Genomic DNA, 12618 nt, shown 5'->3' with positions numbered 1-12618 from the left:
TGGAGCTATTTAAACATCACCTTTTCAAAAACAAAAACAACTGGGCAGGTACTGCTTCTTGGAACTCAACTGTGGAATCAATACACTTCCCCTTCTGTAATGTGCAGGAGAGGAGGGGGGGGTGATGAAATCTATGACGCGCATCCAAAGAACTGCACAAGTAGGTCAAGAGACACTGTGTTGGTGTGGTTCTGGGTACCACAACACACTGAAGGGGGCTTCTGCTGTAGGAATGGCAGGCATCAATGATACAGCAGCTGAAACTGCTGGAACTGAGGAGATTTTCAGCAACAACGGGTTCATTAGGGATGGTGTACAAGATGGAGAAGGGGACGACAGAGGATGAGATGGTTGGACAGTGTTCTTGAAGCTACTAACATGAGTTTGGCCAAACTGCGAGAGGCAGTGAAGGATAGGCGTGCCTGGCGTACTCTGGTCCATGGGGTCACGAAGAGTCGGACACGACTGAACGACTGAACAACAACAAGATGGAATAACTATTTATTATGCCTCGTGTTAATCAGTGGGAAGGAACCCGGGCCACACAAAAACACCTTGGTTCAGCTTTTTCTACAGATGGTTTTTGCCATGTTAGATCCCAGAGCAAAAGAGAGACAGATAGTTCTACGGGATCCATCATTCCTTGAAATCAAAGTTTGTGACCGTCAAGTTACATGGGATCTAGGGCCAGCCCTAATATTAGGCAGAGCAAGGTGGCCACCTCAGGTGGCTGGAACGTGTGGGGCGGGTAGCGGTGACATCCTCCTGATCCTCCAAAGCAATTTGGCCATTCCTGTGCCTTGGAGGACAGAGCTGCATGTGTCCTGCAGCCTGTTTCCCTCGAGGGTGGTGAAGGATGACGTCCTGTCACCAGTGTTGAAGTAGCCATTAACTTCAGTCTAGTCGAGTTCCGTGCACGGAATGGGACGCCTCGGGTGGTAAGACGTCTTACACCGGCTCTGACAAGATGACATCGAAGGAGCTACTTTAGGCATGCCTAGTAGGGTTATTTTAAGACTCCCCACCTCCCATCTTTGCCCTGCTGACCCCTCGAGCAATATTACAAACTGATGTCAGAAGCTCCTTATATAGCAGCATGATGTATAATACTGCATGTGCAGAGGGGGGTGAGGTTTATTTGAGGTACACAATCACAAAGAGACCTTGTGGTAGTGGAGATGGTTGCAAGATTCTTTAGATCCCAGCCTCATGCCTCTTTATCCAACAGACAAGCGCAACCGACAAGTTGTCCAACCAAGAGTCAACAGCACCCATCGCATAGGAGCTGAACTGTGTACTTACCAAGGTCAGCCTTTTCCTTCAAAATGTCTCTGAAGTTGAGGCCGCTGTTGTGTGTGGTTTGCCTGAACCTGCTCAGTGCTTCCTTCTGCCCATTCTTTCCCAGTTCCGTAGGTCTAATGGCTTCACCCCGGAGTCCACGTTTCCACTTGGAGAAATCTGCCTGGGCCCATTTGGCCAAGTCTTCGAGCTTCACCGTGACCTTCTCTGAAGCAGCAACAACTTCATCCTGCAAGAGACAACCAAGAGAGGGTCACATTTGGCTCCGCAATACACGACAAAGGTTATTGCTCTGAGTCTGTGACGTCCGCTTACAGCTGTTTTGATAAAGCTTTTGCCAGGTTCATTTTCACCACCACTGAAACAGATCATCCTAACCAAGAGGAGATCGGTAAATTTGTGGGTGCATGCTTTTGTGTGAAATAACTTTTCCTGTACCTCTTCCTCTTTCACTTTCTCAGACACACTCATGCACAACACCCACACGGTGCTCAGAATAGCATTCACATACCAACAACAATTTAGTAGGGTGGCCACCAGTGCAATACCAAAAAGAGGCAATGCGCCACAACAAAGAAAGGGCAAAAGGAGGGTGCAGATTTTAATAAAACCTGTGTATTCTACTTTCTATGTAGAGGTGCAAATTTGGAAACAATAGCTATCATTAAAATGGAAATACAATGCATCTCACCACACTGGGGGTAACTGACCAGGTGACCTGCTCGACAGATGCTCATTCTTGATGGGAAACCTCAAGGCCTCTGGCTCTCCCTTCCTGCAATTATTCTATCTGCAAACCAGACTTGGACCAGATAGCCCTTGGAGCAGAAGATTCCTTCAAATAGAGGGCTGGCCTCCAAGGGTCCTTCTCATGTAGTAAAGTCCTCTGCAAAGCAGGGCACAAGGCCACTCTACCAGAAGTGGCTCGCTGGGTGGGGTGGAGCTGCTACTCTAGTTTCCTGTTAGGTGGGTCACTGTTGCTCACCAGGATGGAGGGAGCGAAGGAGGTGGTGGGGAGGTTGACATCTGCTTGTGCCCCCTACACAACACACAAGCTAGAAGTTTATAAACACCATTTCTGTCTACTCCTTCCACCCAACACCACACAAACTCATCTGTCCCTAGGTTAATATGCTGACACTTTTGCTTTAAAGTTTTGAGTGGTTGGAATGCTCATAAACATTCTGTGACATCTTGGCATCTAAGCCCATGGCTACAAAGGTCTTAATTCAATATATTGAAGCAAGAGCTCTTACAGCCAATTGCTACAGAGATTTTTTCAAAGATTGCAGCATTTTACTTTGGTTATTTCTTCCTTTGCCAAGTCGATTTGATTGGGGAGGGAGTAAATTGGCAAAAGCACTATTCTACAAATCTGTTTGTTTTCTGCTTTAATCTGATCCCACATTCAAATACGTCTATAGTAAATGCCTTAAAAGATTAAGCTGGCTTTTCATCATCAATAGATATATCAACATCACATCTGTGGATATTTTCATTTTTAGTGGATCTGTTATTTAAGCCAAGTTTTTACATGATAAAAATATATATACACTGGTACCTCTAGTTACGAACTTAATTCGTTCCGGAGGTCCGTTCTTAACCTGAAACTGTTCTTAACTAGAGGCGTGCTTTCGCTAATGGGGCCTCTTGCTGCCACTGCGCCGCTGCCACACGATTTCTGTTCTCATCCTGGGGCAAAGTTATCAGCTCGAGGTAACTCTTCCAGGTTAGCGGAGTTTGTAACCTGAGGCGTTTGCAACTCGAGGTACCACTGTATATCCATGAATATCAGGCAGAGCCGGCCCAACCATGAGTCTGCTTCAGGCGCCAGGCAGCATGCCCATAGGTGCCCCACCAACCCCTTCTTTGCCTCTGCCATTTGGTGGAGAAGCATTGCTGCCATCGGTGCCAATTTTAGGAAGGATGGCGAGATCTTGCAGAGCACTCAAGATGCTCACCCAAAATCGGCATACCCTTGCTCAAATTTGGCACCGGTGGTGGTGCTGCTTCTCTGTCAGCAGCAGATGGGCCAGGGCATGTGGCAGTGACCAAAGCGGGTATATGGTGCCAGGAGCAGCAGGGCAAAACAGCACTTCCTGATTCACCTCAAGCGGCAAAATGGGACGCGCCTCCCCTAATATCTAGAAAGAAATTTGAAATCAGGAGATAGATAGATATTCTGGGCACTGCCTTAAGCGCACTTTTCGAAAATGCAATTAACCTGCAAAGGTTTTTAAGAAAAAATCATAGCCAGATGACTAATGGTTCTAGCTAGTCCTCACATAAATGATCTTAAGTAAATATGGGATTCCTGGAACTCTGACTCACTAGAAAATTCCTCTGTTTATGGTACAGTTTCCCTGGCTTATATACAAATATTGAATTTAAGTCTTATCCTAAAAATTAAATGAAACTGTGATGTAATCCCAAAAGAAATACTACAGAAATTCTACAAGTTTCCTACCAAAAGAAACTGGCACATTCTCAGGTTTCCTGCACATGTTTTCGAGATCAGAAACTAACAATACTCCCCCTGCCCGCATCCCTCCTGCCTTTAAACATATATTTTATAGAAAAGCTGCTTAAATTTAGTTGAGCCTGCAGAGAATACACATGAAATAAGTACCTCTCTCTCTTTTAAAAATTATCATAACAGATCGTGTTACAACATAGAAAACATGAAATAAGCGCTTCGAGCTGTAACCTTCCAGGAAAAATACCAGCTCGTTTCACCCATGATGAATAAGCAAAACTGTGTTTTACAGAACTCACAAAGGTAGTAAAGGAGCAAAATGCTATAGCAGCAAAACCAACATTCCATGATTTAAGTCGGACACTTGAAACAATCAGGATGCAGCAACTCAGGGAGTGCTGAGGAGTCAGTGATTTTTATGCAGTAACTCTAGAATAAATGAACTGGGGATTTGTAACTTCAAATCAACCTGCCTTGCATTCATTATTGAACTAATGTACATGAAGTGCTTTGAACTCCCAAACAGGCGGAATAATGCAGATTATTATTATTATTATTATTATTATTATTATTATTATTATTATGATTATATCCTATGTGTTTTGTTGCAACTTCGAAATTCCACCTCATATTTTTATCTTGCCCTTTCCCCCAGGAACTCTTCTGGTAGCAGCCGTGGGGTTATCCCCATATTATCCTCACTACAGACTTGTAAAGAAGGTTCACAATCATTACAGGCCAGTCCATTTAGGGCAAATGGGGCATTGCCCCACCACCATCTGTCTGCCATCTTGCTTACATCCAGTCAGGGAGTGGCTGTGACTGTCATAGCTCCTGGGCCTTACCTGCTGCTTGGACTCCCTGTCAACTGCCCTACCAGTTGCGAAGGGGACCAGCCAACACTATTCACAGCTAAAATATGGGACTGGCCCAACGATAAACAATATGGGTCATCACTGAATGGGGATTTGACTCTGGGCCTCTGCAGCCAAACTCAAAAATGTTCTGTCCACCACCCCTGGGATGGACTACATGTGGCGCTCCAGATATGGCTTGATTCCACTCCCATCAGCCCCAGCCAGCATGGCCAATGGTCAGGGATGATACAAGCTGTAGTTCGGTAATATCTGGAGGGTACCATGTTAAGCACCCTGCACTGCATCATACCCTCCAACGTCCTATTCTATCTGACTGGGATGTCACTCTGAATGCCACACTGCCGCAGCTTCCAACATATATAAAAACATAATATTGATCATTTAAAAACTTCCCTATACAGGGCTGCCTTCAGACGTCTTCTAAAGGTTGTACAGTTACTTATCTCCTTGGCTCAGGGGTTGCATACCTCCAACATTTCTCCGATGAAAATAGGGACGTCCCAAGGAAAAGCAGGACATTCCAGGATCAAATCAGAAACCAGGACGGCTTTTGTAAATCCGGGACTCTCCCTGGGAAGTAGGGACACTTGGAGGGTCTGTTACACTATACTGCACTATGCTGTATAATGCTTTGTATACAGCAGAGCTGCAGCCGACAGTGGGGTAACGTAGAGGCACTCAGCTGACCTTCCAGCAGGTGAGTCACCACTGCCAACCACGAGGGGCAGGATGGTGGTGAGATCAGCACGGTGCAAAGGTAACGTCCAATCCAGTCCAGCGCTCCTGCTAATGCGTTTGCACCATGCCGCCCTCCCCAGCACCTCGCCTTTCCCCCACCAGGTCAGTTAAGCACCTCTGCCCCACCACACCATCTGCCACATGCATGGTCACTCATGCATGTGCAAACCCTAGCTTCCTCCCTGTGTCAGCCCCATTGGAAAACAATGCTTTCGAGGCTACAAACGTTCTACCTCCAGTGTCATATCTCTGGTGGCCCATCCAGCCATGCAAATCATCACCTGATGTTACATCAGCAAGTGATGAAGATACATGACTGTGAATCAGCCCTCAGACAAGGCAAAAAGGAGACACGGTTGTTATTACAAAAAGATAAAGGCATTAACTGGCTCCCATCTGTTTTAACACATGCATTCCTCTGGTAATAAGATATCGCTTAACGGCCAACCAAATGAAGAAAACCTGGGGGAGGGCTATTATGAGAAGTTACCCCCAGTTCTTTTGCTTTTGGGTAGGGAAAGCAGATTTAAAAAACAACAACACAAAAACCCCTCCCCCATTTTGTGACTCAAAATGTTTGAACAAGGAGTCATCTCCTGCTAGATATCGATCAAATATTTGGTCAAAAATAAAAGGCAAGATTGTGGGCATGGGTTGCAGTAGAAGTACATTTTCTAGGATCTTCAACTAAACCTTGGAAACAGTGCCTTAACGTTCTGTCTGTATTAAATGTCAGAAATCTTGTCAACACTGCAAAGTATGTTGCAATGGGTACCTACAGAGCTGGTAGAGCATAGTATCTAAAAGCACAATGTGTGAGCCGGCATGTCCATTCCTTGATAATATCTCACCTCAGACACTGACTGACTTGCTAAGCAGCCTCAGTCCAGCCACTATGATCTCAGACTCAACCCCCTTCTGCCTAACATTATGGGGATAACAATACTGGCCCTACTTCAAATGGGTGTTGTAAGAATTGTACAAGATCAGGTTGGGGGGCCTGTGACCCCATGTTGCTGGACTACAATTCCCATCATCTCTGACCTGTGGTCACCCTGGTTGGGAATAGTGGTGAGAGCGTAAGTCCAACGACGTCATTATTATTAGTATTGTTGTTATTTATATACCACCATTCATCCGAAGATCTCAGGGCAGTTCAAAATATAGGTTCCCCGCTCTTGCTTTAGATAGTGTGTGTAAAGTGCTTTTACTACTTTTTTAAAAAAGCACTAAAAATGCTAATTATTAACTAACTTGTTTGTGGTAATTAGAATCTACATCTTGCTCTCTCTTCTTTTGTCGTTGTTCTCATAAATTACTGCTATAAATTACCATTATTTGATCAATATTTAACCATGTCAACTGATCAAACATTGTCTGAAAAGATAGCCAGTGCTGCTACCTACAGTCCCTGCCCACCCCCGAAAGAACCATCATCTGTTGCATACATTAATGTCCTATATATGCTCATTCTGCAATGTATGAAGCAAATTTAATGGGCCAAGTGGCCACACACACACACACACACACAGCATTTTAAGAGCCCTCTGCATAAGATCATCTGTCTGTGCACAATTGAGCCTTAAGTATCAGCTTTTTGAAAATGCTCAGCAATGCAAAGGTTATGATAAGCAGCTATTTTTCATAAAACCCAGAGATCCAGATCAAATGTGGCCTTGGTTAAAGTGCTCTTTTCCAAAGTAGCTGTTATGACCAAATTATTATTGCTTCCATTACCAGTTTGTTCACATCCTTTCCAAGAATTGCTATGACTAACTTTTGGTTGGCATTCAAAGCAAGCAAAGCAAACAATTTAATAACCAAAAGACAAGTACAATCATTACTACATCATCAATGAATAATCCTGTTATTGAGAATACAACCTTTATACTCATAGACTCTGAGACACACAAAGTACACACAGAGACTATAAACTCTGTACTGCCGTGAAAATAACTATTTCCCTTCTCCTACCAGCTCAACACACACTCCCTGCCAAATTTATTTCGTAATACATTCATGGTTTAGTTGAGAAATCTAATAAAAAGGGGAACCCTTGAAAAATCAGAAGCTACATAAAAGTACAGAGCCATTCGCACCACACATTTAAAGCAATACTAGTACCTCACTTCAACAGGCACTGCTTCCCCCAAAGAACCCTGGGAACTGTAGTTTGTCATGGATGCTGGGAGTTGCTGAAAGGTAAAGGTAAAGGACCCCTGACAGTTAAGTGCACTCGCAGACGACTCTGGGGTTGCGGAGCTCATCTCACTTTACAGGCCGAGGGAGCTGGCGTTTTGTCCGCAGACAGTTTTTCCGGGTCATGTGGCCAGCATGACTAAACCGCTTCTGGCAAAACCAGAGCAACGCATGGAAATGCCTTTTACCTTTCTGCCGGAGCAGTACCTATTTACCGGTATCTACTTGCACTTTTGGGTGTGCTTTCGAACTGCTAGGTTGGCAGGAGCTGGGACCGAGCAACGAGAGCTCATCCTGTTGCAGGGATTCGAACTGCCGTCCTTCTGACCAGCAAGCCCAAGAGGCTCAGTGGTTTAGACCACAGCGCCACCCACGTAACCCAAGTTGCTAGGGAGTTGCTATGAGACCCCTATTTGCCTCACAGAGCTACATTTCCAGAATTACTGGAAAGGCTAGAAACTTGCCATTAAAAAAAGATGGAATTTATGATGATTCTACAAAATGAAAGCCAGAGTCCTCAATTAACCCAACTGCCCTTGTTTGAAGGACAGGTGATGTTGCTCGGGGAGAACTGTGGAATATGGAGTCCTGTGCACAGCTTTCAAATATCATGCTGTTTGTTTATTTAATTCTTTCGACCCTCCATCATGTATCTGAGGGCTGAAGGTGTGTCACAACTTTTTAAAACAACAACAACAACCTAAATTAATATGTCAAAATGTGCAACCCATCTTCTGAATTAAAATATAGATAGATTTGCCATTCTCAACCTCATTTTATGATAAATTATTTTATATAAATCTTCGGGAGGCTTTGCCCAGGTGAAAAAAAAAAGATTGCAACATTTGTCTCTGTGTGCTAATCTATCTGAATCTAGAAGTCCCTGTTGCAACACTGTGCAACAATGAGGTCTGCTGAAATGTGACTTGTCAAATGGGCTCATCAATCAATAAGTGAAGGTTGACTTTGTTAGAAGAATGGTAGTGCATTTTTATTTGCCAGGAAGTTAATTTTAGAATCCCCATCATTTTTATTTATTTTTTTAAGCATGATCTACACACTAGGAGCCATGAGACCAGTGTGCGTGTGTGTTTTCTATTTAGAAAGCTGTAGTTTTAAGAACAGTGGTAACAAAATCTAGGGTTTTCAAATTCACCTTCAAATTCATCCTTCTGGAATTTCACATTTCACATTTCTTTTAATTATTAATCCAAAATCAAGCCCTACACGTCAGAATATGGCAAAGCAAACACTATGAGTGTAGAATGTGTATGATTTGTGGTCAGCCACACTGCATCAGCATTCTGGTGTGATTTGTGCACATCCCCAGGGATTATACAGAGGGCTAGATCCAGCGCAGCCCTCCCACAAATACGCCTTTCCATTCATGGAAGGGCCCTTCCTGTCCACAGAGGGGGCTTTGATCGAATGGAAGTTCCCACTCACCGAAGGGCTGGGAGGCAATGCCTGCCTATTTCCTCTTTCCCTACAACTTCCTGTGCCACCTCCTTCAACATTCCAGAAACAGACCCTTGAAGTGCCCCTATTTTCCAGGTCCAGTCCCAGATTTACAGAAGCCGTCCCAGTTTCTGATTTGATCCCGGAATGTCCTTAGGACATCCCTATTTTCATTGGAGGAATGTTGGAGAGTATGGGGTTATGCAATCCCTGAGCCAAGAGGATAAGAAACTATACAACCTTTAGAAGACAGCCCTCTATAGGGAAGGTGTTTTTTAAAAAAACAAAAACAAAAAGTTTAATGTTTTATTATGTTTTTATATATGCTGGAAGCCATCCAGAGTGGCTGGGGCAATCCAGACGGATGGGTGGGGTATAAATAACAAAATAACAAAATAACAAAACAACAAACAACTAATAATAATAATAATAATAATAATAATAATAAATAGGATGTTCCTACTTTCATTGGAGCAATGTTGGAGGGTATGCAGAAAATCACCCACCCTCTAAAGCAGTGGTTCCCAATTAGGGGTCCGGGGACCTTTGAGGGTTCGTGGAACGCACCCATGGGGTCCGCAGCCTCATCCCTTGCCTCCCCAACTAATTTTTTGTCAATTTTGCATAGTAATATCACAAATTTTATGGGGTGTTTTTTTTTTAGTATATCTCAAATCCTTTGCTTTTTAGGGGCTACCCGACATTTTGTTCAAAAAATTGCTTTGCTGAGGTAGCTACCTTAGAGTTATCAAAATTTTCAAAAGTAGGGGTCCTTGGCTTGGCTTTTGAAAAATAGGGGGTCCTCAGTAATTAGCTCTAATTGGGAACCACTGCTCTAAAGTAAGTGGGGGGGGGAGACAAGCTTCCGCAGGGGAAACCTGATGAAAATCGCCAAGAGCGGGAACTTCTGCATAGAGTTCCACTCATGAACCTCATGTTCCAACCCATTATGTATGATTACTAGGTTTGCTCAGCCATGATGAGCCAGAAGGTTGTGGGTAAACGGTGAACCAGAAGGTTGTGGGTAAACGGTGCATTCTTGACCTCACCTACAAAACATGGGAAGAGAGATGAGGACCAGGCCTTTCAAAGGCTTTGTAAGCTTTAATCAAATCCTTCGGAGTGTGGGAATTAATTAAAATCTTTAAAATTAGCCATCTTGCTAGGATACAAAACCAGAAACATTTAGGATTGGCAGCAGCTAAAGCGTTTCAGGTACTACAGTTATTACAAGCATCTTGTAGGCAAATAATTATTTTGTCTAATTGCCTATTTAGACTGAAGATTATGCTGCTTAAAAATTGCTAATTATCTTCAGGTATGAGAAATACAGCATCCCTCTGGTACTATAATGTTCCAAGTTTTCTTCTTGTTCTAAATATGCTGTGAAAAGGCGAAACTACAATCAGGGCTGTAGGTATTCTCGGGGACTGTGAGCTAACTGTTTTGGTTCAGTCTCTAGTTATTTAAATGCCATTTAACATGCTGAGAATCTCAAGGTTCCTCCAGATGACCTGTTTATTGAGCATTCATGCTGATCCGCTTGCACAAAGCTTACTCAGAAGTTAGACTGCATCTGGTCTTTACTGACTATTTGTTTTGATTTGTTTGCAGGTCTTTTGTGACAGTGAGCATTTGTCCTGCATGCATCCTGATTAGCTTGTGGGGTGTTTATACGTCTTCCTGTTGGGCATTTGCTCATCCCACACTTTTCAATGCATTTCTCCATCACTTTCCAAACTGCAAAAAGTCTGGTTCTTTTTTTAAATATAGAATTTGTTGTGCCAAGGTGACACAGCCCTGTAATCTACTTTGATTGTGCAAACCTAAAGTTCCAGTATGCACTCAAATCCATCCCACAAAATAGTGATAATCTGGATATACTTTCAACTTCTTTTCTGCCCCCTCCCCTCATTTCTTTGGCAAAGCAATTCTCTATCCCTCGCCCCAGGGGAGTGTGTGTGTGTGTGTGTGTGTGTGTGTGAGAGAGAGAGAGAGAGAGAGAGAGAGAGAGATCAGTATTTATATGCCTATGAAGAATGGTGTTCAGGTGGATTACAAACAACTAAAACAACAAAATACAATAATCATTACAGAAGAATAAATGCAGTTTTCAAATTCCCGTTACTGTCTGTAAAAGCTTAGAAATAGTCACCCATGACCATTGCACATACCTCCTCCCACATTTCACACCTAATACCTTTGGCACTAAATGGCAAGCAGCTGCTATGCATTCCATGCCAGTAAATAAAAAATATGATCTAGCAACTTACCAAAAGCTCCATCTGCACTATCCATTTAAAGTAGTATCGTATCTAAACAGTCAAGGCTTCCTCACACAATGAATCCTGGGAACTGTAGTTTGTTAAGAGTGCTGAGTGTTGTTAAAAGCCTTCTATTCCTCTTGCCTGACTTGTCATAGGGGAGATTGTGGGTAGGTGAGAGAGGTAACTGGCCAGGAACCGAAGCAGATGATAGGGAGACCTCCAGTTCTGGGGCAGGATTGTCCAAGTCCAATGGTCCCTCGGGGTCCCCCTCCAAGTGTCCCTATTCTCCAGGGACAGCCCCGGATTTACAAAAGATGTCCTGGTTTCTGGTTTGATCCTGGAATGTCCCACTTTTTATTAGGGCTTCCTAAATGTTGGAGGGTATGGAAAAGGATGTCCCTATTTTCGTCAGATAAATGTTGGAGGGTATGTTGGAGCCATGTGGAGATCTGCTGGAGGTTCCTGCTCACCTTGCTCCTCATCAGAGAAGACCTCAGGTTTGAGACCTGGGCAGGGCAGCACCCTGACCGAGAATCTCAGCTTTTAGAGATCAATATTTTTTAAAAATGAATATTCCACTGCTGCTGCAATTACCAACAGCAACACAGCACAAATGGGACCACTGTGCAGTTACAGGGAGTTTTGTTTCGAGTCTTGCAACCATACAGGCCAACAACAAGGCTCCATCAGAGGCACAAACTTCCCACTTTTAACTTAATGGGGTGTTAACTTCAAAGCCTGTGTGTGACCATTTCAATGTCAGGCAATTAAGACTCCCTAAAATACAAACACTCAGCTTGAGTCATTAAAGGAAACATAAAGAGGCAGCTAAGCCCAATTTATTTTCGACTCCAATGGGTCCACACGGAGGTGAAAAAGCCTTGAATGCAACAAACAAAAAAGGGGGGGACGGACGGACACCCAACAACCCTCAAACAAAAATTGCCAAAGGAAAGTGCACATATTTACTCACTGAACAGCTACTAATCTTGCCATTTGAAGTTAAAGGACTTTTCACTCTGTCACGAGCAAAATACAAATGACAGATCACTTGCATTCGCTTTGATGCACAAGACAAAACATGCCGCAGATATAAGAGTGGCCTCTTATTGTAGATTATTTGACAAGATAGGCATTAAGCTGGCTATCAACATTGTACTCGCGTTGCATAATCACCTAAAGGCCGAGAGGAAGTACAAATCAGCCCTTTTGCAGAGCTTCACCTTAAACACCAACCATGTAATTTGGGCATGGCGCCTCTTGACATAGTATTATTTTTTCCCTTAACTCCACTCATCTTGGG

The 12618-nt window shown here is 43.5% G+C and overlaps 1 protein-coding gene across 2 annotated transcripts in view; it reads right to left on the bottom strand.

The window, feature by feature from the left end:
* The window catches only part of ARID5B (AT-rich interaction domain 5B), a 181791-nt gene that overhangs the window by 143747 nt on the left and 25426 nt on the right, over window positions 1–12618 (bottom strand). For both annotated transcript variants that reach the window (XM_033148915.1, XM_033148914.1), the window contains exon 3: window positions 1303–1528. In XM_033148915.1, coding sequence (XP_033004806.1) covers window positions 1303–1528 — 226 coding nt within the window. The remainder of the gene's footprint in view (window positions 1–1302; window positions 1529–12618) is intronic.

Source organism: Lacerta agilis, chromosome 5 (genome assembly GCF_009819535.1).
Source record: "Lacerta agilis isolate rLacAgi1 chromosome 5, rLacAgi1.pri, whole genome shotgun sequence".
Taxonomy (NCBI): domain Eukaryota; kingdom Metazoa; phylum Chordata; class Lepidosauria; order Squamata; family Lacertidae; genus Lacerta; species Lacerta agilis.
Note: the sequence above shows the minus strand (reverse complement) of the source record. Positions and strands in the feature narration are given on the sequence as shown.